The 24,724-nt window shown below is 47.8% G+C and overlaps 5 protein-coding genes and 1 non-coding gene across 6 annotated transcripts; 1 reads left to right on the forward strand and 5 right to left on the reverse strand.

Annotated features, from left to right (window-relative positions):
* The first annotated feature begins 1,442 nt into the window (after positions 1 to 1,442).
* On the forward strand, positions 1,443 to 8,899 carry BKA55DRAFT_659603 (uncharacterized protein). Its single transcript, XM_046197539.1, has 14 exons — positions 1,443 to 1,552; positions 1,636 to 1,994; positions 2,070 to 2,299; positions 2,355 to 2,925; positions 2,974 to 3,125; positions 3,177 to 3,430; positions 3,479 to 4,322; positions 4,374 to 5,006; positions 5,437 to 5,684; positions 5,870 to 5,943; positions 6,420 to 6,496; positions 6,552 to 6,880; positions 6,935 to 8,158; positions 8,212 to 8,899. The coding sequence occupies exons 2-14, from the start codon at positions 1,853 to 1,855 to the stop codon at positions 8,429 to 8,431; spliced, it is 4,998 nt and encodes a 1,665-aa protein (XP_046054633.1). The 5' UTR covers positions 1,443 to 1,552; positions 1,636 to 1,852; the 3' UTR covers positions 8,432 to 8,899.
* A 902-nt stretch (positions 8,900 to 9,801) lies between these two features.
* BKA55DRAFT_684094 (uncharacterized protein) lies at positions 9,802 to 10,577 on the reverse strand (the record flags this gene model as incomplete). Its single annotated transcript, XM_046198594.1, has 3 exons — positions 9,802 to 9,940; positions 10,002 to 10,243; positions 10,302 to 10,577. The coding sequence occupies 3 exons, from the start codon at positions 10,575 to 10,577 to the stop codon at positions 9,802 to 9,804; spliced, it is 657 nt and encodes a 218-aa protein (XP_046054634.1).
* A 473-nt stretch (positions 10,578 to 11,050) lies between these two features.
* On the reverse strand, positions 11,051 to 12,710 carry BKA55DRAFT_589335 (major facilitator superfamily domain-containing protein; the record flags this gene model as incomplete). The annotated part of the gene is made up of 4 exons (XM_046194918.1): positions 11,051 to 11,217; positions 11,277 to 12,135; positions 12,184 to 12,396; positions 12,447 to 12,710. 4 exons carry the CDS (start codon positions 12,708 to 12,710, stop codon positions 11,051 to 11,053), a joined length of 1,503 nt encoding a protein of 500 aa, XP_046054635.1.
* A 957-nt stretch (positions 12,711 to 13,667) lies between these two features.
* BKA55DRAFT_500125 (uncharacterized protein) lies at positions 13,668 to 17,917 on the reverse strand (the record flags this gene model as incomplete). The annotated part of the gene is made up of 5 exons (XM_046186721.1): positions 13,668 to 13,955; positions 14,003 to 14,880; positions 14,935 to 15,121; positions 15,244 to 15,335; positions 15,484 to 17,917. 5 exons carry the CDS (start codon positions 17,915 to 17,917, stop codon positions 13,668 to 13,670), a joined length of 3,879 nt encoding a protein of 1,292 aa, XP_046054636.1.
* Positions 17,918 to 18,555: 638 nt separating this feature from the next.
* Positions 18,556 to 18,675, reverse strand: BKA55DRAFT_t45. The gene has a single exon. It is a non-coding gene; the product is annotated as a tRNA-Gly (tRNA).
* Positions 18,676 to 19,286: 611 nt separating this feature from the next.
* BKA55DRAFT_670746 (uncharacterized protein) lies at positions 19,287 to 22,001 on the reverse strand. Its single transcript, XM_046197958.1, has 9 exons — positions 21,937 to 22,001; positions 21,306 to 21,885; positions 21,210 to 21,254; positions 21,096 to 21,162; positions 20,808 to 21,045; positions 20,618 to 20,693; positions 20,430 to 20,536; positions 20,152 to 20,377; positions 19,287 to 20,106 (listed from the first exon to the last, which is right to left on the reverse strand). Exons 1-9 carry the CDS (start codon positions 21,990 to 21,992, stop codon positions 19,636 to 19,638), a joined length of 1,866 nt encoding a protein of 621 aa, XP_046054637.1. The 5' UTR covers positions 21,993 to 22,001; the 3' UTR covers positions 19,287 to 19,635.
* Positions 22,002 to 24,724: the final 2,723 nt, after the last annotated feature.

The raw sequence follows: 24,724 nt of genomic DNA on the forward strand, positions 1-24,724 counted from the left end.
TATCGATATACCGTCTAGTTGAAGTTAGACCAACCATCAGGTCAGTTAGCTTACCCTACATCAGTCATCAGAAGTCTTGCAATGAGTCTCGACTCAATCCATGCTATAGTAACATTGAAGCCACTTCTGTAAATGGCCATTGCAAGCATCATAGAAGATGATGGCATGTGATCATTCACACGTAAATATGAGGTGCAAGCACGTCTGTACAGCTTGAACTATTGTAAATACCTCGAGAGATTATCCTCACTAACGAACGAGTTATGAGTGCTTAGCTTAATATTTGTTTCCCTAATGCCTATCCTAAGGCTTTGGTAGGATTTCTAATGTTTGTTACTGTGTGTTTTCATTATGAACATTTCCGTTCTTTCTTCTTCTAGCCAACTCTCCTGCGCCGAGCCGCCGGCGGCGCCATACTTCGGAGCCTCCGTGTCACGTTTCCCCACCGCCGAGCCGTGTTCCGGAGTCAGCCCCCCAATTGCCTGGTACAGCTCTGCTTTGACCCAAACTGCCAAGGATTAGAGACTCGAATGTGGTTAACCAAGACCGAACGTTCTCCGTGAAACCGTGCTGAGCCCAGATCCTAGACATAGTGTTTTGAGCTTCTTCATGACTTTATTTACTGAAACCAGGGCTACCCTCAGCCATTTAAATTAACAGGAAGACAAATAAAAGAGTCTCCTAGGGCTGACATATCGAACAATATCCGGAACGTTCTCATTTAGCAATTCATATAAGGTGCTTGCCAATAAAGCACAGACTCGACATTGCGTAACTTATCGTGGCGGGGCAAAAGAATCCCTCTGTAATTCCCCGTTCTGGTATACATTTCGATGATTGGCTTACTCGTAAGAAATGCCCAATTTCTTCTTATTTCACGGCATAATCCTTTGCTTGGTCCAAGTTCTCAGCAGCCACGATGTCAACGCACGTGGAGTGGATATCACCGTGGCTTGTATTCATAAAGGTCGAAATGAGACTGATATTCGGATCAACAACAGGATCGGCTGCTTGTTTTAGATGCCGAGCGGCCTGATCAAACGAGATGAGTCGTCGTCATTGCAGTGTCGACATCTTTTGGCTGCAGATAATCAAGAAAATGAGTATATGAAGCTAGAGAACTCATACAACAAAGACATGTCGTTTGCTTGGCATCAGTCTAAAAATCGTAGGAAAGCCCCTTCGTATTGATAATAATTCATCACTAAAACGTCTGCTCAGCCTTACATTAGGCGCCCTGGACCATTGACTATACCAAAAGCTAAATAGCCGTTACATTAGTTTGATATCAAAAAAGTTTGACTGTCATGCCGGGCATCCATAACACGGCAAAAAGGACCCGAAAAAGCAGGGTTGCGAGAATCTGGGCGAGTGGCTTGGTACTTGGCAACACACGTCATGCCCCTCGCTTTGGCGCTTATTACACGCAAGTGCCCAGCGCGAGGAGTATCTTAAAAGGTTGAGGTCTATAATGCAAGGAGGAGAAGTTCCATCATTTGAGGTTCTGTTTCTTTGACCGTTCTGTTCGTGATACCCTGAAGAAGACACTGATGTGAGTCCCTATCAACAGCCGACAACATAACGTAGCTGCGCTCCATAAGGCACTTTTTAGCGTACTAACGAAGCTGACTGCAGCTTGCCCCGCCAAACGAAAGCAGTCCAGACCAAACCAACAATATTCCAGACGTTCTTCTGACACAAATCTGTCCCAACTTCGCCGAGTCTTCTACATACATCGATATCAATTTATAGCAGACATTGATAGCGGCCGACCTTCTGAACCGTGATATACTTCTCACCCCTACAAAACTTACACGAAAAGCTCTATATAATCGACTGTTGCGCAAGAGACATGGCTGCTGCGGCCGGAGATACGCCCGCAGTTGTTGAGGGTGCTACTGCGAATGCTCCATCTACAGTCGACCTCCCAGTGCGATCAAAGCAAGATGCTACGCCGCCACCAGGCCAGACGCTGACTGGCAAGCAAGAACACTGTAAGTATCGCAATGCGCATTGATTTGCGACCAAACGCGGTGTAATGTAGGCTGATATATGCTTTCACACATTAGACCTCAAGAGAGAGCTTATTTCGGAGCAGGTAAAGTGGGAAATAAACGAACTCAATTCTACAACCGCCCTCCAGCGCTTCGGTGCGCCATTTCGATCCGACCACGGTGAAGTCCCCCCTGAGGAGTCCGAGTTGCCCATTCTGCGATACATCTTCGTCCACCATGTTCGCGACTTTCCTTTCCTTGATAAGGCGCACGAGAAGGAATTCTGGCAGGACAAGCTCCAAGTGGTGAGTAATGATGATGCGATTTCCTGATGGTCGATCTGACGCTAATGGACTATAGTTCCTCGAGTCATTCGCAGGAAAGCAGATTTCATCGTCGGAGGATCGCCTGGAGGAGACGAAGCGACGAAAGCTAGCCATCAAGGCCAGGAAACTTGTTGAGCTAATGATGGTGTCTGGAATTGGAACATCATCAGGATTTGAGGAGCGCATTCGATTTTCAGAGATTGAGATTGTTGACAGCAATGCTATTGACACTGGTGTCATGCATACTCTGCCTGAGGGCAACTATATCAATGGCTGGGATGTCAATGTCGCTGGCGTTCGAGTCACCCAAGTCAAGCATACGATCCGAAAGCACAAACACGCCGAGTTTATCCTACGCATCAAGAAGAAGGGAGAGCTGGAGCACTATGTTGGACGGAGATACAGCGACTTTGCCAAACTTCACAGCCGATTGCGACAAGAGCTTCCTGGTCGAGTCGTACCAGAAATGCCCAAGAAGAACAAGTCTGATACAACAACAACGATCGCCTTTACTTCCATGTTCAGCAATGGAAACGAATCAGATGCTTCTTCTATTTCCTCAGTTTCGACAAGACCCAATGGGTATTCTTCTATGTTGACGCCTGGTAGGATCACCCCGTCTTTGTTGGATTGCTTATGCTAACGCTATCAAGGTCACCGTAGGGCTGGATCTGCGGCATCATTCAGATCGAATCGATCCAAGGGGCTCAACTCTCCTAGAATTCCATCTCCTCGCGTGTCTACTGAGGGAGGAAGACTTAGCCCCGCCATCCGCCAGGATTCGGATAAGTCAGATAAATCAGAGGTATGAGTGGCATAGTATTTGACTTCCACAGCCAACTAACAAGATACATAGACAGTTGTTCTATGGCGTGAAAACCAAAGAATTTCGCTCAGAGCGTTCTTGCGCTCCGTCCTCCACAACCCCCAATTTGCTAATACCAAGGCTATGCAAGAGTTTCTGAGTGGCGAGCCCATTACTCCTACAGACGAGGATGTTGAAGATATTCTTCGAAGGAAGGAGGTGGATGCGAAGCGCATGGAAGAGCAAAAGCAATTCTATGAAATCGCAAGGAAACGAGCCGCCGAACTTGATGAGTACATGGAACAGTAAGTGTTGTCCCACATCGGTTTTGAGCTTGAGCTGACATATTCCAGGTTCCGTCGCGATATAGTAGAACAGAACGGACTTACCATGCTCTTCAAGGAGATCAAGGAAAAGGAGACGATCCAGGATCTCAGTATACAATATCGAAAGTTTGCCGAGTGGCTTCGTATCGAGATTGCTGCCGTCATCTATCACCTTTTCCTGGCTGAGGACAACTCCCCTGAGCTCTTTGCCCAGGCGAGACGCATCCACTCTCTCATCCCATACTCAGTTATCAAGAACGTTATCCGTATCGCCAACCCCGCGGCAGTCATGTCTGGTGTTCTCGACATCTTCCTAGCTCAGCCATTTGGTACACGGTCGCTGATGCAGAGAATTTTCTCACTTACACTCAATGACGGTATCAAGAGCTTCCAAAAGTCGATCGATATCCTCGCTAGCAAGATTGACGACCCTGTCTTCTCAGACAAGCTTTACAAGTACACACATGCGGAAGAACATATCAAGGTTGCCATTCGTGAAGAGGCGGAGGCGGATGATATGGACTTGATCGTGGCGATCATGAGATCTGATCTCATTGAGCCAGGACTGACAGGAGAGCAAATCCAGAGACTCTACAACGCATATGTCGCTTTCAACAACGCTGTGGAGAACATTGACGAGGAGCTGCGCCAGGGCGCTCAATTGTTTTCGTATATGAAGCAGTACTTGAAGCTCTGCACAAGACAGAGGGACAAGGAGATGATGCTCCAGTTGATCGAGGAGCCGGTAACTCTCCAGCTGTTCCGAGATCTCTTTACCATCTTCTACGAGCCTCTCGTGCGAGTCTACAAGTCGGCAAACGTGTACAACAGTGTCACTGATTTTGCCGTCTTTATCGATGACATGATCCAGGTAAGAGATGAGCTCTATCCGAATTGAAACCAATCGCTAACATGTGTATAGGTCGTCGACAAGTGCAGAGAGCAAGATGCATCGGCTGATCCAAACCAGACTGTCCAGGCATTCATTGATCTTTGCCAGCGACACGAGCATAACTTTTACAAGTTTGTCCATGAAGTGCATACTCATGATAATGGCCTCTTTACACAGCTCATGGGCTGGATTGAGGGTATTCTTGAGTTCTTGCGAAAGGGCCCTAAGAACGGAACTCTTAATGTCAACGCCTTGTTCGAGGGCGGTGTCAGTGCTGGAATTCTGGATAAAGATAAGGCAATTGCAGAGATCAACTCTCTTATTGCATGGCAAGAAGCTCGAAAGAAGTGGCACAACGACAAGACTAGGCAGAAGATGGCAGCTGAGGGGCATGCAGGAAGTGACATGATGCCAACGGCAATGGCTTTCAACTCATCCGACTTTGGATTAGACAGCGAGGACCTCGAGGATATGGCATATGATGACGGGTCAGAAGACGAGGCAGAGGCGGAAGCAGAAGATGAGTTGGACCCCATCGAAGCTGAGAGGCGACGCAGAGCCAAGCGACAGGATCGTCTGCGACGAAGCGCTGGAGAGCCTGTTAAACCTCCTGTGAGAGAAGTTCATAAGCTGACCGATAACTTCTTGGTCATGCTTCGCCAAGTTTTGTCGAATTAGATTTACTAAGATATCCTTGTTGCGGTTGTACATGGGTTAGGAGGTCTTATTTTACAGAGGAAGAGGAGGAGTTGGGCTGTATTGATTCTGGTAGTATAAAGATACAGAGCGTCATGGTTATAAAGTCAGGCAGAATGGGAAATGATAGAGCCAGTAGACGTTATTATTCTGTCTGATTATTGAAAACGCTGTTGCTCAAATGTGACGTATCTGATGCTTTATTGTGGTCTGAAGGGTGCAAGATCAAGAAGAAGAATACCAAGATGTACCTAAGAATATCATGAAGCCTCAAATCAAACTCGAGACTTTCATCATAAGGCTTAGGCTAAGCTTAGCCTTCGATCGTGTTAGCTCATCATGAGAGGAAGTGGTTTCTTCCCGCATTCTTGAACCTTGTGAATTGTCAAGGCTGCAGACTACAGCACGAAAACCGGACTTTGATGACCGGCCCCGAAAACTGGTTCCGGGCCGGGTCGTGATGTTACGACTGACAGCAGCTGGAGGTGGAGCCGTCAGCACATGCCGTTGGTATCAGAATTGGCGGGGGAAACGGGGAGCCGAAGGGCAAAATGTACATCCGCGGACACGTGATGAGATTGTCTTTAACGTCATGGATTTCTTAGACTCTCAAAGGCGAATCTTCCCGATCCATTGGACTTTGATGTTGGACGAAGATCGAAGGAGAATAAAAGTGAATGTAGTATCATGAAAATGGTTGAAATTTATAAACCAATTGGCTTAAAAAACGACGCTCCTCGGACTCAAGGAGCTCTATCATTTGACAGCACAGCGAGGTCATTGACTTCCGGGTCCCTATATCTTCAGTGGCTTACAGCGTCCACGTCCAGTAGGCGGCGAATAATCGGCGCTGCTAATAAGCCAACGCTGATTGGTCGGATCAACCGAGGAGCCGAGAGAATCCGTCCGATCGAGGCTCGCGAAGGACAAGAGACCCAAAAAAACATCAAGGGGAATTGTCGATTGGTTGGACAGTCAACTCAATCCATTCTCTCTCTCCTCCAAAACCACATCTAACAAAAGTCCTGCTCCTCCGCCACCCGAGAATATCGTCAAATACCACCCTTTCCATTCTCCCCGCGGATGCAGTTTGGTCTTGGTCATAGTGACTCTAGTTGATGATGGCTTCTTCTATGGCAATGAGGAGATTGGCCGTCGGCCCTGCTGTGAGTAGTCCCTGGTCTGGCCTCTGCGATGGCATCATGAAACAAATTGTCCACTGCAGAAGCTTCGTCAGCTCCTCAATGCGCTTTGCTAACATCTGTGTAGTTCACGCGGGCTGCTAGGTTCCCTTCTCGAGCTTTCTCCACCACTCGACCTGTTGGTACGCTTTTCTCCGAATCCTACGCGCAACTTTGAAATACTGACGAGCTGTAACAGCCCGAGTTATCACTGGCAATGGTCCTCTGCGAGCTAAGGAGGCCTCTCCTTTTGTGAGCAACAAATACGCCGTCATCGTACGTCTACCCGATTATCCGCGAATCACAGATCTCGTCAATTGACACTTTTCAGGACCACGAGTATGATGCTCTCGTTGTTGGTGCTGGTGGTGCCGGTCTTCGAGCTGCTTTCGGTCTCGCTGAGGCTGGCTTCAACACTGCCTGTATCTCCAAGCTTTTCCCTACTCGATCTCACACCGTCGCCGCCCAGGGTGGTATCAACGCTGCCCTAGGTAATATGCACGAGGACGATTGGCGATGGCACATGTACGATACCGTCAAGGGTTCCGACTGGCTGGGTGACCAGGATGCTATTCACTACATGACCCGAGAGGCTCCCGCTTCCATTATCGAGCTTGAGAACTACGGCTGCCCCTTCTCGCGAACTGAGGATGGCAAGATGTGAGTCTGGACTTTGAAATCCGCCCACACAGCGGTTACTGACAATCTCACCAGTTACCAGCGAGCTTTCGGTGGTCAATCCAAGCAGTACGGAAAGGGTGGACAAGCTTACCGATGCTGCGCTGCTGCTGATCGAACCGGCCACGCCCTTCTTCACACCCTCTACGGACAGTCTCTCCGACACAAGACCAACTACTTCATCGAGTACTTCGCCCTCGACCTGATTATGCAGGACGGTGAGTGCCGCGGTGTCCTTGCCTACAACCAGGAGGACGGCACTCTGCACCGATTCCTTGCCAACCACACCGTTCTCGCTACTGGTGGTTACGGCCGAGCCTACTTCTCTTGCACATCTGCCCACACCTGTACCGGTGACGGTATGGCCATGGTTGCCCGTGCTGGTCTCCCCAACCAGGATCTCGAGTTCGTCCAGTTCCACCCTACCGGTATCTACGGAGCTGGTTGCCTGATCACTGAGGGTTCTCGTGGTGAGGGTGGTTACCTCCTCAACTCTGAGGGTGAGCGATTCATGGAGCGATATGCCCCTACCGCCAAGGATCTTGCTTCTCGTGATGTCGTTTCTCGATCCATGACCATGGAGATCCGTGAGGGCCGAGGTGTTGGTGCTGAGAAGGATCACATCTACCTCCAGCTCAGCCATCTGCCCGCTGAGATTCTTGCTGAGCGTCTGCCCGGTATTTCTGAGACCGCTGGTATCTTTGCTGGTGTTGATGTCCGCAAGCAGCCCATTCCCGTCCTTCCTACCGTCCACTACAACATGGGTGGTATTCCTACACGATACACTGGTGAGGTCCTTACTGTTGACGAGAAGGGTGAGGACAAGGTTGTCCCTGGTCTGTACGCTTGCGGTGAGGCCGCTTGTGTGTCTGTCCACGGTGCTAACCGTCTGGGTGCCAACTCTCTTCTGGATCTTGTTGTCTTCGGTCGTGCCGTTTCGCACACCATCCGTGACAAGTTCAACCCCGGTGACGCCCTGAAGCCCGTTGCCGCTGATGCTGCTTCCGACCATATCGAGGTCCTCGACAAGGTCCGAACTGCTGATGGTCCTAAGAGCACCGCTGAGATCCGACTTGCCATGCAGAAGGCTATGCAAACTGATGTCAGCGTTTTCCGAACACAAGAGAGTTTGGACGAGGGTGTCCGTAAGATGAAGGAGATTGATGGCATGTACAGCCAGGTTGGCATGAAGGATCGCAGCATGATCTGGAACTCTGATCTCGTTGAGACTCTTGAGCTCCGCAACTTGCTCACCTGCGCGTAAGTTTTGACCCTATTTCAACACATTGAAGCAATACTGACATGGCTCTTAGTATCCAAACCGCCACCTCTGCCGCCAACCGAAAGGAGTCTCGTGGTGCTCACGCCCGCGAGGACTTCCCCGACCGAGATGACGAGAAGTGGATGAAGCACACTCTTTCTTTCCAGAAGGAGCCTCACGGCAAGGTCGACCTGGCCTACCGAAAGGTCATCGACACCACCCTGGACGAGGCCGAGTGCAAGCCCGTGCCACCCTTTAAGCGAGTGTACTAAGTGTTTGCGGATCCGGACACGAGGAAGTACTTGGGAAGGAGTTTTTGTTAGCTTGTTGGGAAACTTGGCATGCATGATTCTACGCAGGGCAGCGTCTCCTTTGTGACAAGATGTGCGGTATATATATCCTTTGGGAAGAGGAGATGGACATGATAAGCAGCGAGAGGATGGTCTCTGCTGGGTCTTAGGATGGAGACTTGGCAAGGGACGTGTATTTGTCGACATTTTGTAGTTCAAAAGAAGTTAAGAGACTTAAAAGAAGATTTTCCATGTACCTTGGATCACTGCGTCTACTACCAATCATTTTGTTTGGTAAGCTTGATACTATAGATGGAGTTCAATTTGTTTTAACAGCCTAGGTTTAGTTCTGCTTTAGGCCATGTTCATCATAAGACTCGTTAAATACTGGTCTCAATTCATGAAAGCTACAAGCTGGATCCATCCTCGAATTTCTTAGGGACACTGTACAGAAGTAATTCAATGATCGATGGGCAGAATAGTGCGTTCACGTATTTAATGGAGTTGTGTCTGCGGTGAATAGGTCTATGCCATTGTTCTCTCCGCCCAGCGCTATGGTGTACCTGTTATTCACGAGGAGTCTAACCCAGAACAAAGAACTTCAATACAATGATTGCATGTAATAGGCAACGCTCGGTGAATTTAGTGATAACAGTGAATAGTTGCAACAGCTATCTCTAATATAAAATGGCACATCCTTTCGTCGCTGGGATTTCAACTCAGCAACTCATCTCAGCTTCGTAGGCACCAGCTCTCGCATCTCAGCGGCGAAACTCAACTGTTGTCCTAACCTCAGCACCACTTCCCTTCAGGTACGCCATTGGATTTCATAAAAATTCCGTGAACACACATATCACCTCTAACCAGGTCCTCCTCACCCAATATGTGTCGTCAAATCACCCGCGTTGCCTCTTGCTGGCTCTGTAAATCGACACTCGAACCCTTTGGCCGATTCTTCCCTTGCGGCACCGTCATAACGGCAGGTAAAAAGGGCTGCGACATTGTGGAGATGAAGGAAAATGTCGGTCCTGGGGACTTGCTCTGTCACATGTGCCTTAAGACTACTGATGGGAAGAACAAGCTCAACATGAAGCAGACTCTACCTGATTCCCCGAAGGCGGCGGGAAGATGTGAGTTGGTAATGATGGGGTAGAGTCTGGACATTGAAAGCTACTGAGCCTGGAAATTAGGAAGGGGATGAAAAAGGATCCGATGGTGGTGGTGATGATGTTGGTATCTCCTATGTTTGTGTCTTTCTTATGTTGATATTTCTCTATCTTCATGGTAAAATGCGTGAAACGAAACGCAAGTCGCTAGCTGCCAATTGTGCACGACTATCTGTTTGAGACAGACTACTCGCTAAATAACAATCCTTCTTCCTCATCTCCGGCTATATCCCCCTCATTCCTCTCATAGTTGCTTCGTGATGTGGACGACTTTGCTTGTGTTCTCTCGTAGTAAGCAACGGAAACTAGAATCATGTGAACGAGACTAAACAAATTGCAAGTCAGTAAAACAAAATTATGAGACTTGAGCATAGCAGTAGACTTACACTTTGGTGATGCCGAAACATCCAAGGGCTCGTCTCCCAAGATGTGACTCGTCTGTGCTTGGAGCTGAGCCAGAAATTGCGTGATCCGAAGGACCGAAATAGCCACAGATGAGTGACAAGATTGCAAAGAGAACGGCTAACGGAAGATCGATGCAAATTCGTATGGAGGGGCTGAACCTGTGATATCTTCTGGTCCAGACATGGATAGAGTCCGCAAAGTTCCATATTAAAGCAAGGGCAGTCTAAGTTTTTTTTCTTTCGTTAATAGGTGAAAGAGCCTGAGAATAGATAAGTACATACGAGGAGCCCAAAGAAGATGATGGAGGTTGTTCCATCACTAGAACTAGAGGCCAATAAAGAGACAATAACAAGAAGAAGAGCGTCAACACAGATGGAGAAGAGACGAAGGTTTAGTCTGGCCGTCCATATATGATCTTTGGCAGGAATAGGTGATGTATCGTGAGCTGAGAGTGGCTGTGTATGTTCTCGAGGTTGGTCTAGAGGTTGATCTTGTGTTGGTGTTGAATCTTGTTTAGGTGTAGAATCGAAGTCGTCATGATACTGTGGTCCAGCCATTGTAAGTGGAATAGCCATCCCGCAGCTACGACTACACTCGATCAATAAAGATGCCAAGAAATAAAAGAAGAAAATTGATGCGATCAGACGAGATTACATAAGAGGAAGAAAAAGATGAAGAAAAAGCCGTCATCTTTTAATGCTTACCGCTCATAATCGCGAAACGAATCCTGAAGGAAGATGGATATATGTCTAGAGCCAAAGACCCCTGTTTAGTTATCCGCGTATGCCGAATGAGGGGCTCATGGAGGCTCAGCTTCCGAGAGTCTCTTTTAGTTGCCGAACTGAACTGACGAGGCAATACCCTGTTAAAGTTCGTAATTATGCCTATCGTCTCTTGGCGATGTTACATTTTGAGGCTGATTTCAAGTGGTTGACAGGATATTGCGGCGGTGACTAGTGGAACTGTCGGCCCGTTGCCCGTCTATAAAACATCTCTATTTTAAACAAACCGCATACTGTTTTTATTTATTTCACTTTTCCTCCTTCCTATTCTGCTCTTCGCCATTTTCTTCGTCTTCTGTTTGTGTTATCACAGGTTTTTCTCGTCGAGGATGCCAGCCTCCTGTCCAGCCAATCCATCCCTTTTCCCTGGGACCTCTTGCGACAGCGATCAAGATGGACAATCCAACGAATGCAACTTTTAATGTTCGCGTTAGCAATTTGTTTGCAAAAGAATACACTGTTAAGTCGACTTACTACTGCAACCACCGCTTCTCCTCCAGCCTCCACTAGCATATAGTCTGTTTCCCACCGCTGTACCGGTCAATTGTCCAGCAAACGCCAAGGCCATGTAAGCCGTGTTAACTCTATTTCGAGCCTTGGGGTTGATACTGAAGATAGCAGCGCGATTCGACACTTGAGCTGTCTGCATACCGACATCTATACCGATAGCCTGAATCACAGGTCCAGCAACGGTAAAGTTTCCAGTGAATGTTCCGATGATAGCCCCAGTCAGCGCCAGGATCTGGCCGCCTATTGTCGAGAGTAGAGGCACATAACGATCAATCAACCTCCCAATCAAGGGGATCGACAGGATAGTCGCAAGAGCAGTTAGAGAAAAGAGACCAATCTGTAGAGATGTATAGTCAAAGGGCGGAGAAGCGAGTAGAAACGTCAACGTAGTCCAAAACGACGTAAACACAGCTGATAGCGAAAAAGCAATAAGACACGCCTGTATCAGCACCGGCTCAGTAACCATCATGCGCGGAATAGACCAAAGAGCATAGAGATAGTTCAACCCATCGGGATTGGTAGATGGATAATCAGGCATGAAGCAGAAGAGCACAACGACCATGAGGTACTGCAGACCGCATGCCAACCAGTAAATGTTGCGCCAACTTGTGAAATTTGCTACCACTCCTGAGAGTAACCTCGCCATCAACAGACCCAGCATAAGCCCTGATGTGACGATAGCAAGAAGAGAGGCCTTTCGATGCGCTGGCGCAAAGTCTCCCACTAGGGGGACCATCAGCTGTGGTGTCACTGTGGTAGCACCGCAGACAAAAGATAAGGCACGGAAGACGGTGAAGTCATTTGTCACACAGAGTCCTATCCACTACGTGATGTCAGCTACCGAATATAGTATATGATACACAGAGCTTACCATTGTTGCAGTGGCCAGAACAAGAGCGATGATAAACGGGCGTCTTTCGAGAATATCTCCGAGTGGTAGAACAAAAATGAGACCAGCTGCGTAGCCTGACTGTAACAACGTTGCAACCTGGGATGATTCTTCGTATGAGACATTGAAGGTTGCGGCTATCTTGTTGAGAATTGGCTGATTGTAGTACAGGTTTGCAACTGTAATACCTGATGCCTATTTCTGTCAATTAACATTAACTCCTCCAGTTGAGGTAATTAACATACCATGGCGTAGAGGCAGCAATGTCTCATAGACAAAGCCGGTGGCGACTCATCGTTCCATCGACAATTCTTTGGTGTCAATACTCTCCGAAGTAAACTCGTTTCATACTTTGAAGACTGCAACACGGCGTTGCTGGAGCCTGTTTCTTCAGTTGACTCGACTGAATTGCGAACCTTGGTGTCCTCGGCTGAATCTTGACTCGGAAATGTTTCCGTGATGCTATCGCCAGAGACATTTGGCCTCTCAGGCTGATTCGAGGACGTCATCGTTGCTCAACTCAACAGGCACGTTGACTAGAGTTAGACAGAAACGGCGATCAACAAATATTCAACATGCTGAGAACTCGAAAAAGGCGTATCTTTGTGGTAGTTATATAAAGATGATCAACAATGGCAAAAAATTAGCATGATCAATAGTCGTCAAAGTGGATTATTGTCTAACTACATATCCCCAATGGAGTTTCGGAATGGCCAGCACGGAGTTGGCTGGCTATCTAATCAGAAAGCACGCAAGACAACTGACGGGGATTACGACATTCTGCTTCTTTTCCTCCTTTTGTCCATGGAAATGGGGTCAACTAATGTTGTGCTGCTTGGAGAGGTTGACCGGATATAAATGTCCGTAATATCCGCCTGTAAGAGTGTCAGCAGCTTCGTTGCAACCCTAGAGATAATAAAGTTCGGGTTCCGTATGTATGCAGCCGTTAGAGACTAATTAACCCAGATTTAATTAAGCTCAGATGAACTGGTACGGAGGGTCTTATCATCATAGACTTCGAAGCCAAAGGATGAAAGAAAGAGGTCCAGCTATATTTACCATACATAAGCTATCATTATGAATTATAACCAGGCCATTATAAGTTTAGGATCGTTAGAAAGCCAACAAGTATTGCTTTAATGCCAAGGGCTAACTAAGTTGGCTAAGTCTCAAGATCAAGTTGGCATTATACGAGGATTCCTTAGTCTATGAGTGGTCTTTGATCTCAATTGACTAAGACCGTCTCAAACATCACTGATACCTTAGTCGGCACATGAAGGCCCAGGGCACATAATGTGACCACAAGGCATATCCCAAATCTAGTCTTTTTCATGAATGGCATCTACTATAAAATGGCAAGCATATAAGATTTAACCGTCCTTTTGACAAAATACATCCTCCCCATTTCACACCAACTCCATCCACTCCCAGCTCCAGTCAACTTTTGTTAGGAAGCACTTCCAAGTTTACCTCTTCTTGCCCTTGCGCTTGTTAGCCTTGCCCTGCGAAGTGCCAGATGCCTTGGCCTTGCCGAGAGAATCAGTGCTCTTGTCAAGAAGCTCAAAGTCCTCGCCGGCGGAGTCGGTGCTGGGAGTGGGCTGGGGAACATCAGAGTCCTCATCCTCAGCAGGGATCTCGATCTCGAGGTCCGTGGGCTTCTTGGAAAGGAAGCGGCCGGCAGTGATGTTGAACAGGAAGATGGGTGCGCGGAAGACTGCGGTGTCCTTGATGGTAGGCTTGGCCAGCTCGTTGGGCTGTCACATGTTAGTCTAGTCATTTCGACAAAATTGTGATAACTTACGTCAAGGAGGAACTCGTGGACCTCGCCCTCCTCATCCTCTCCCTCGAGATAGACATCACCAAGGGAGTCAACAACAAGGATCTTGCCATTCTCAGCAACAACTCGCTTGCGAGCGCCAGTAGGTCCAGCAGCAGGGGTAGGAGTAGCAGTCCCAGAGGAAGCTTGAGCAGCACGGCGCGTCTTCTTAGCAGGACGAGCACCATCGCGCTTGGCCGCCTTCTCCTGCATACGTCGCTCTCGTCGGTTCTGGGGCAGAGGAGGAGCCTCTTCCTCATCGCTAGCGGGCGCGGGAGAAGCAGCGGGGGCTGGAGCGGGAGCAGCGTCGACACCGGGGATGTTAAGACCACCACCCCAAGCGGTGTCGCGGGCGAACTTGATGTAGCGCTCGACAAACTCCTTCTGTCGCTTCCAGCTCATGTACAGAGTGAGGTAGTGAATACCACCTCCCACAACAAGGAAAAGACCAACGATAACCGTGCCCAGGCCGGGGCGGTATCGGTTGTAGTAGTAATCGGTGCCCTTCCAGAGAGGGAAGCCATTGGAGAGGAAATGGTCGTATCGGTCGCGCTCGGGGCCACGAAGGATGTTGGCGATGAGGGAGAGACGAGCCTGAGCCTCGCCGGCCTTCTTCACAGCAGCCTTGATCTCAGCATTGGTAGGAGGCTTAGTCTTTGCGCCATTCTTCTTATCCTTTCCAGCCTTGGATCGCATTCCCTGTCTGACCTTGTCGGGGTGAAGGTTTCGGGTCTGCTTGCGATAGGCCTTGGTAATATCATCGAGCGAAGCAGAGGGAGGGACGCCGAGGATGTCGTAGAAGGTGGCAGCGGGATCGGTCTCGTACTTTGAGATCTCATCTCGAATGCGAAAGATTTCGCGATCTGGAAGGATGGAAATTAGTTAAGACATGAATCAGAGGGGAGGGTAAAACATACCTTCTTTGCTCCAGGCGGCTGCCAAGGGGCTGAAGAGGGCGAGAAGCCCAACAGACAAGTACGAGATCTTCATCTTCAACCGTCGATGCGATGAAGAGAGGAAAAAGCGGTACAGCAAAAGGGAAAAAAAAGAAGACAGAGAAGAAGAGAAGAAGAGATGAGAGAGGGCAGGGGGTTGTAACGGTTCCTGGGCTAGAGCGTAGCTTAGATCTTCATCCCTACCTCTACAGTACTTTTTTTAGTGGAGGGGGGAACCTATTGCAGAAGGCCAGCTGTTCAATACTGCACTATAGTACTGGCCAAAGTCACCCAATACAAACGCAAAGGAAAGCGCCTCAATTGAGGAGTTTGGCCAAACAAAGGCGGGCTGTGATAATGTATTGCAAATAAATCAATTGTTACTGTAACCACTGTTTGTGGCTTTTGAAGCAACAAGACCCTTTATGTTGCACTATTTGGGGTCGTATAACAGGGGTTCAAGGGTGTCTACCCCTTCGGATACAATGGACCTTTTCAATTCTTGATATCTAATACAGCCACAATATCAACTGCCGGTGTCATAAATGTCGACTCGATACTTGGACTCTTCCTGCAAATGACGCTTGAAGAACTCCCTTTGACGAGCAAGACCATACTTCTCTCCTCCACAGCCATGTCCACCACCAGGAATAAATAGAAACTCATAATTCTTGCCCGCCTTGTTCAAGGCATTTACCATCTGAAACGTTGAAGATGGATCGACATTATCGTCCATATCTCCAACAATCAGCATCAAGGGCCCCTTGAGTTTCTTGGCGTGTGTTATGTTAGACGCCTTCTCATACGCCTCGTCAACTGGATATCCCATCCACAGTTCGTTCCACCATAACTTATCCATGCGGTTATCATGGCAGCCTGAATCTGCTATCCCGGCTTTGAAGAAATCACTGTGGTGAAGCATTCCTGCTACAGCGTTTTGTCCTCCTGCTGAAACGCCCCTGATTCCCACCCGGGACAGGTCCATCCATGGTCGTGAAGATGCTGCAGCTTTCAGCCAAGCGATATGGTCCGGAAGTCCTGAATCGTGAAGATTCTTATAGCAGACATCATGGAAGCTTTTGTTGCGCCAGTTCGTACCCATTCCGTCAATGACCACGACGATGTACCCTTCATCTGCCCATCGCCGTCGATCTGAAAGAGTCGAAAATGCTTTGGGGACCCGAAAGTTGTGAGGCCCGGCATAGACATCATCAAAAATGGGATATTTCTTGCTGCTATCAAATTCGGCGGGTCGAATGATGATTCCGTATATGAGTGTCTTGCCATCCCGACCAGGGGAAACGAATCTCTCAGGAGAAGACCATTCCTTGTCTTCTAACTCTTTCAAATCCGCCTCCTCGAGTGCCATTATCTCTTCTGCAGACTCGCAGTCACGAAGGACTGTTGTAGGTGGACGGTCTACCCTTGACCAAGTGTCTATCAAGTAGCGTTTGTCTGGAGAGAATGACCAAGAGTGAGTTCCATCTCCACCTGTGAGTATCTTGAAATCTGACCCATCGAAATTGACGCTTGCTAGATGTGCGTGATAAGGGTCTTCACCATCCTTAAGCCCATAGCCTCGCACCCAAATACGACGACGCTCTTTATCCACAGACTCTACAAAATTGACCATCCATGACCCTTTTGTGATCTGGTTCTTGACCGAGCCAGTGATGAGGTCGATTAGATACAGATGATTGTATCCCTCTCGCTCACTGGCCCAGATTAGTTCATCAGAGTCTCTGAGGAGCTTGAAGTAGGACTTTGTATAGTCTACAAACGTGCAGCTCTTCTCTTCCACAAGCGTCCTGACACTTCCGTCAACATTGATACCAATCACTCTGGTATGTTGATGTCCACGCTCGTTGAAATAAAAGAGATACTCCTGACTGTTATGGTTCCAATCCAGATTACTCATTTGGTAAGGGTCCTTGAAAAGCGAATCATCAGTTGCAACTTCGCTACGAGTTTTGAGGTTAAAGAGTCGAGGTCTGTCGACTCTGACACGGTCACCTGGCTTGAGGTATGTCTTCGTGTGAAGTTTTGGCTCAATCTGGTCTTCTGGAGATGATTCCACTAGATTGATATTGTGGTCTTGTCCAGGGGTATACTGCCATGCAGCTGCATATTGCTTGTCTGGCGATATGTATAAGTGTCTCTTGTCGTAGGGACTCTCTTCGGTTCCGTTCTCAGATAACTGCAAGGCTTCGTTGCTCTCAGTTTTGAACCATACGTTGAAGTCTTTGACATAGAGACATGGGCCGTTTTCGGGTTCGGTTGATTCTTCATCAGTGTCAGAATCTCCATCGTCGCTGGGCGGAGATGCTTCAGGAACAGAGTCACTGAGATGCTCGATGATAGCCACATGATTTCCCACGTCAGGCGCCGAATAGACTGCTCTGTATTTGTCGTCCGACACATCTACCAGTCGCCAAACATGACCCACGTATGTAATCTGTCGTTTTGTTTCGCCGTTTCTGATCGACATGTATGGAATAGCTTTTGCCTCCCAATCGATCCAAAACACCCTGAGGGTTTTGCCCGTACGATTCACAAAATCGACGGTGACTTTAGTGCCATTGTGTGCAGAAATGACTTCTTTTTGCAGCAGATGATCTGGTTCAGTGGTGAATTGTCCCTCCCACTCTTGGAGCTGATTGTTTGGCCCAAACTGCCACTTTCGATTGTCGAAGCGGAATCGAACACATGATTCGTCTGGGACCGGTTCAATCCAGTTGAAAGGAAGAGAGAATTGGTCAACCTCTTCGTTTGTCTTTTCTTGTAGAGCTTCAGCCAGTTGCTCGTGGTCAAACGCCAACTCGCGACTCTTTTCAAGGACATCAACAAGGACAAACTGGTATTTATTTGGCGAAGTATTCTGCTTATACCAAAATGCGTCGCCGCCTGGTAACCAGTGAGGCGTCACGTTCGTCGAGTCGATGTATTGTTGTGCTAGTTGCTCCATTACTTTGCAGATGAGACTAAAGAACAAAGATAAAAGTGAGGTTAAAGAGGAGCAAGTTAGACATGCTGTTGCCTAATCATAGCCATGGTCATCTTTTAGCTGAGGCATGGATGCATGCATGTGTCTGCAGGTAGTCAGTCCTATTGGGTTGTCACGCGGTCTTAGGACGGAATACCATATATTTATTAAGGTACTCTAAGATTAAACACATACATCATAAAATATAAAAAGTTTAAGAGAATCTATAATCGTACGTAATAAGTCCCAGTCAATACGATCTTCTCCTTGCTATTAAGTAACTATAAGTTGGTGGTCTGAGTTGAGTTATATGCTGTGTTCCAGCAAGCTTACATTTAATAGAGACTGGAATCACATTCTGGTAATTTAAATACTACTCTCACCTTACAAGATCCTTCTGCCCATCGCACGTTATAATAAATAAAGAGGCCTTCCGTCTGTTGCAGTAATCAATGCCCAAAGAGTGTGTAAGTAGTTGGCAGTCACGTGCTCAGTGGCAGACAGCACACCTCTCGCGCTATGAAACTAGTGCAAAAACACCACCAAAAGGAAACCAAAAGAGAAGAACACGTCGAAATACCAGAATCGAAATAGGAAAAATTGCAAAAAAATATGAAACCTAGCAATTGCACGTTTCGATCGTGCGACCTCCGGGTTATGAGCCCGGCTGAGTCTGTTAGTATTGGTTTTATGATGCAGATAATGGTAAACATACCGCGCTTCCACTGCGCCAAATTGCTTTCTTGGTGAAAGAGAGTGGGCTTATTTGGACACATACCTCCACCCCAAGTGTGACTCATTGAGCCCCCCACTGCTTCTGGAGTCACCAGTAACACTACACTCTTGACACATCGAGGATATTAGGAGCAAATTGAACAATTGAAGTGAAAGCCAGAGAAAGAGTGTAAGTTTTATTAACGTGGCCCAGCGATATTGATCCCTATCGCACAAGAATACCAAAGTTGGAAGTCAGTTCGGCCTGAAACGCAGATCCAACGTTCCTATTAGGCTCCCATAATGAGCCCTCGGTCGATAGAAGAATATTCTTCATCTGATACAATTCCAACTGTATCATGTAATCTTGATGTCGTAATATTTCTAACCCAGAAAACGAGTCACCAGAATGACAGCCCTAGGGTCTCGTACTGAACTTAAAAATGCTCTTGGACGCAGCTCTGCTCTTGAGCAACGAGCCATTAGGATAACAGTCGAAAGAGATGACCCTAAGGCTTATATATGTTGATAAACCCGTGCCTAAAGCCTGAAGCATACCTAAAACTAGTTGAGCCCATCTCAAATGCTCACACTGAACAGTGGCAGTACGCAGACTCGCAAGCCTTCTGTAAGGTGTCCTGAATGAACCTCTCAATCGACTTACGACACGAACCATGAAATCAGTCGTCAGGCGTAAAATTGCATGAACCAACCAGTAAAGCACGTAACGTGGTAAAAGAGCCACTCGAATTGAATAAAGACGTAACTAGTATGAGCTGTCTTACTGATGTAGCACTGGAATATACATAGACGTATATGCCCCAATATGATATGAAGCAACTAGATGTCTGACCCCTAGCGATGGCCAGTGAGCTTTCGTAATGCCGTTCAACCAAACATTCCACTCCTTAATGAGACTCGCTTGTTGAGCCCTTTTTGAGCCCTTTGAGTAGCATTTACCCGGCAAACATAAGCCCAACCCCCATTTATTCCTCAGCCTCAACATAATCGCTGTCGCTGTCGGCATCGGTCATATCAATGACCTTGTTGTCATTGTTGTTGTTGTTATTCAACGACCGAGGAGAGCCCATCTGTACGTCATCCTCGTCATCAGTATCGTTCTGACCAGTAGAGTCGAAAGCGACACTTCCACAAGCAATACTCTTGTTCTTGTAGTAGACTCGAAACTCCAAAGAGGACCCATCGCTGATCATGCGTAGTTCGTAAGTGATGCGGTGGAATACCTGGCCGTCTTCGTTCGTCCATACCGGTATGGTATCCCATTTGGGAAGCTCGGAAGACTTGATGATGCACATAGGTTTGACGGAATCGTCCTTGCGGCGCGGGGGCGTAGAAGCGTCCGAGGTAACGATGTCGATTTGGAGATCTTGGTCGGGGCTCGTGAGGTCCTGCCAGAAGGATGCACAAACGGGGTCATAGGTAGAGACAGAGTCACCCTGGAGAAGTTAGAGATTGCCATAAAATGGGCACATTTGACTTACGATCTCGACGAACCACCGTGTCTGCTCGACAGCAAGGAACTCCTGCTGGCCATCGTCCCAAACGCGGTCCTTGGGATCATGCTCTTTGGCGTCAAAGGGCAAAATGTTCACGAGTGTTCCGTAGCTGTGACGAGACACACGTGAGGCAACCGCAACTGTGATTGAACTGGTCTGATTGGTTCTCGCCAGTCCATGTAGGACAGCTCCTCGAAGTACAGCGGTCCAGCTACAAGTAATTGTTAGTCAACGAAAGTGAAAGAAGCATGGAGATGACTCACGGCTTTTCCCCGTCCTGTTGAAGAACGTCTATTCTGTTTCCAACAGCCTTCTGAAGACATTCGTGCAAGTAGAGAGACCTGCCAAAGCCACCAACTAGGATGACGAACTAAACAATGTTAGGCAGTGTGTCATTGAATGAGATGACGAACAAACTTGCCTTTGGCTTTTTCTTGTACTTGTGCTTTACTGCATCAACCTGCTTCTGAACAAGCTGTTTAACCTGCTCGACCACCGGGTAAAACACGTTCTCGCGAATTTCGGAACTGACATCAAGTTAGCTTGGACAAGGTAGATACCGTGAAGACGCCCGTGAAGGTCTTGATAAAGCATTATGGACAGCCCGGGAGTATCAGGATGGGGTAATTTAAAACACTTACACATCGATGCTGAACTTGGAGGGGAAGAAGTTGGTGTCCACGGGGCCGTCGTACGACAGTTGCATAGGCAAGTCTCCGCTGGACTTGCAGAAGGAGGACTTCATGCCGCCTTCCCAGTCAGACTCCATGATCCTGTGGAGGGTGTGTTTTTCAAGCCTCTTCTGAGCCTCAAAAGGGATCATTTCCTTCAGTAGCGTTAGAAACCTCTCGTCGAGGAACATGGCACCACAGAGGCCACCTTGGTCGAGGTCAGTCAAACGCCATCATACAGCGGACCAGATGACTTACCATCGCCTTTGACGCTCTCACTCACAATGAGAGGATCAAGCTTCTCGATTTTGTAGGTGATGAGGTCCTATTCTGTAAGAAACATTTCGCCAGGAAATGATAGCTGAAACTTACAACAGTTCCTCCTCCGGCATCACAGATGACGAAATGGTCACCGACCTAAACACAGTTAACTACAGGCCAGTGACAAAAAGGTCATTCTGAACTCACTCTGACATTGAAGCGATCGGCGTTCTCCTTGAGGGAGGTCAAAGCAGCCGCCTCAGGCTCAGAGATAAAGGTCAGAGTTGTCTCTCCAGCTCGGGTAATGTCGAGAAGGCCAGCGTGTCCCAGAGCCTCGGTCATTCTCGATCGGACATAGTGTGGCCATATAGCAGGCAGAGTGACAACAAGGTGAACTGACGAGACCTTCATCATCCGGCGACCCTCCGCCCTGACAATGTTCTGACGACAGTGACTCCAAAGCTTTCGCAGGTAGTCGCCCAAGATCTGAACTGGGGTTTTATTAGCCTTCAACATTAGAGCCCGAGCTGTCTTCAGCTGAACAGAGTGTCGGATATGATCTGGGAGATCTTTCTCATCGACGAGAAGTAGCTTGAACCAGCGAAGGACAGTATCATCCTGCGGTGTCGTGGCGCCCCATTCAGGGTCTTCATCATTCAAATGATGGTAAAAGATCGCGGATGGGACCTTCTGCTTGTCTCCCTGGGCGAAGGCTCGCTTTTTCCAGTTCGTGACGAATTTGATTTCATTGTTTTCGCCGGTTCGACACCACGCGATGCCCGAATATCTACATGGAAGACATTAAAGAGAGTAATATGAGGAGGGGGTTGTTGCTTACGTTGTGCCAAAGTCGATGCCTAGCACCAGAACGGGAGCCGCTTCTTGAGCGGGCATGTTCGAATCACGGTAGTGATATGTGAATCACTGACTATTTCGATGAGAGCGGTGATGATATGTCGCGAAGGGTCTCGTCAGGGGAAAGAAAAGAGGGATTAGCTGTTTGTGCATCAAGGGGCAGGAGATGGTGGTGTGGTGGTATGTGGTGAGAGGGATGAAGCGAAAGCCATTTGCAAAAGAAGCGAAACGGGTTGAGTGGGGAGTTTTCTAGATAGGTAGTGACAATAGCATCTGAACATTCGGTACAACGAACAATAGCCTAACCCACGCTGAGGTAGATTGTCCAGGTTTCAACCAATGACCACAATCTGATGTAGCTGACCTCATATTGGGTTCTTCTTCACGAAAATTCATGTATAGACTGAAAATAGAGGCGATATCGCCGCTCAAGGATCTCGGAAGTTTACCAAAGAACAAGCCGTGGTGAGGAGCTTTCCACGGTACGAGACAGTTATTGGTATGGCAAGACGCATATTATCAGAGCTTTTTACAAGATCATGAATTTTGACACAAGCATCGATATGTATTGAAACGAAATAAATTAATTCGGGTCTCGACACTTGTAGGAATATTCAGGATCTTGGCCCCGAGGACAGACGCTGATTGATACGCGGGGAGCAGGTTGAATGAGGCAAGCTTGGAACAACCAAGTACCTTCCATATTGCCGCCAGTCCACGCATTTCAACTTGAAGAAATATGTACTTCAAATACAGTAGGCAAATCTCTTGGAATGACTCCCTATGCGCACTTGATTGAATGACATGAACTTGGATGACGTCCGAGTTGATGCCCGGAAGATATATCCACCGGCCTCACATGTAGTTGGCGCCATTGGACCCTGAAGCGGCGGGCAGCTGAATTGCGGATCCGGTCCGTGCGCAACACAGCTTTCTCTCTACTCTCACCCCTCTCATCTCTCTTTCCTCTGCCTCTACAGCTCAAGAATCTCAGCTTCTCATCATCAGCGATTCTCTCAAACCGCAACATCGCCGCCATGAAGACAAATCTACAAATGGATCTCCTCATGAACTTCTTCTCTAGATCTTAGGTTTCGAATCTCTTCATTTCATTTATTTCTGCGCGCATCAAGACTTGAGCTTTGCGTGGGCATTTCCCTTCTCATTTCTCGAACTTGGTGTTGTTTATGCACACACCCTTCCCTCCTCCAGACACTCTCTTCTCCCACCTCATCTTTCTCACTCATTCTTCTCTACCACAACCCTGTTGTGAACACGATCTTTTTCATTCACGATGCCGATGACTTCATCCCTCAAAAGCGTCATGTTTTCATTTCAGGCCAGGCGGTCGCATTGTCCCTCGCGCTCAGGGATGACCTTACAGTCACCATAGTTACAGACGAGACGTTTCTGAGCTCCTCTGACTGAACCGCCTTCGCATCCTCAATATGGCCATGCAGCAATCATGCCAATGCTCCCATCTCCCTCGTGCAACACTCTATGAGGTATGTATTGCTTGCTCAAGGCAATCACAAAGCTAGCATGGAACAGAAAAGCTCCTAAACAACAAGTTTAACCACGTTGAACGCAAACTGGTCTCGACATACCAGATCACACGCAAAACTCAACGACAACGCCATGATTCGCGCACCGCTCATGCCGAAACAGAATACATGCATAGCTCTGCGCCTGTCAGCATCATGGTATTACAAATTCATACGAAGTAAAAGACTCCAATTTCGTTCTGGTTGAGGGCCGCCCTTCATTTCTCACTGAGATCTCTCTGACTATGCTTCGTTCAAGTCAAACACCTTTTTCTTCACCTCACGTCTTTCGCGGTCCTGGGTAGGACCTTAAACTGCCCAATTTATGGGACAGTCTTCGGACTATCCCCAGGTTTTGTCACCACCTGACCAAATTGATAGGACTCGCTCTTGAGCCTTATAGAATGAGCTGGCTCCGCGGCCATGAAGAGCGCGTTTTGACCAAACTACCAACCACCAGCCTCAAAGATGTGCTCTTTGGCTACACAATTTATAAGGCATCCGCGGCCGTTAAGAGCGCATTTTCACCTACCAAACCCACCGAGTTTTACTCAAACATATCCTGCCCTAACCCTTTTCCGACTCATCCTGTCACCAATTACCGTACATTGTACACGACATACCTACCTCGCAGCATCATTAATTCCTTCATTTTGTTAACTTACTTCAGCCAATACCTCGAACTTCCTCGCAGCAGCTCTATATCGCAGATGCAGGAAGGAGAGGCTCCCATGTCATAGAGTATCTAGTCACGAAAGGTACTTGATTTTCACCATGACATTCTCACAATTTCTATCTCTGCACCGTTGGCTTGCTCTGCCATTTCTCATGTGTTGTATCCTCACTTCATTACATACAACAGACTGGAAGGCAATTATACCACTACAGGATGACCGACACCAGCTGGATATCTATTGTCAGAATGGATCTAGAGAAGTACAGACTTGCTCCATCGTTTTCTCACTCCTGACGCATCGATGTGGTATCTCGATGTGATGAGGATGAGGACAACCCAGCTTGTGAGCTAACAGACCTCTTCGCTACAAGTACAAGGTCTTGTCTAAGGTATCGAGTTTAAGACTGGCCATCCCGTCCTTCGGCTCTAGGATCCGACTTTCCGCCCCTACTACGGACCAACGTACTGGTGCTCTAGGGTTGCTCCTATTGAAGGTGCTTAAAAGGGACTCTTGACTTTTGGTCCAGCTGGTCATCTCAGCAACTCCATCT

The sequence above is a fragment of the Fusarium redolens genome, assembly GCF_020744475.1.
Source record: "Fusarium redolens strain MPI-CAGE-AT-0023 chromosome Unknown BKA55scaffold_2, whole genome shotgun sequence".
In the NCBI taxonomy this organism is placed as follows: domain Eukaryota; kingdom Fungi; phylum Ascomycota; class Sordariomycetes; order Hypocreales; family Nectriaceae; genus Fusarium; species Fusarium redolens.

What these genes read in the sequence shown, in the direction of transcription:
- BKA55DRAFT_659603 (XM_046197539.1), top strand. Translation starts at nt 1,853, where the DNA reads ATGGCTGCTGCGGCCGGAGATACGCCCGCAGTTGTTGAGGGTGCTACT. An exon ending in GGCAGGACAAGCTCCAAGTG is followed by an intron (nt 2,300 to 2,354) that starts GTGAGTAATGAT and finishes AATGGACTATAG; the next exon opens with TTCCTCGAGTCATTCGCAGG. An exon ending in GCAACAAATACGCCGTCATC is followed by an intron (nt 6,497 to 6,551) that starts GTACGTCTACCC and finishes GACACTTTTCAG; the next exon opens with GACCACGAGTATGATGCTCT.
- BKA55DRAFT_670746 (XM_046197958.1), bottom strand. Translation starts at nt 21,992, where the DNA reads ATGCCCGCTCAAGAAGCGGCTCCCGTTCTGGTGCTAGGCATCGACTTT. An exon ending in ATGCCGGAGGAGGAACTGTT is followed by an intron (nt 21,163 to 21,209) that starts GTAAGTTTCAGC and finishes CTTACAGAATAG; the next exon opens with GACCTCATCACCTACAAAAT. An exon ending in TCCAAGTTCAGCATCGATGT is followed by an intron (nt 20,694 to 20,807) that starts GTAAGTGTTTTA and finishes ACTTGATGTCAG; the next exon opens with TTCCGAAATTCGCGAGAACG.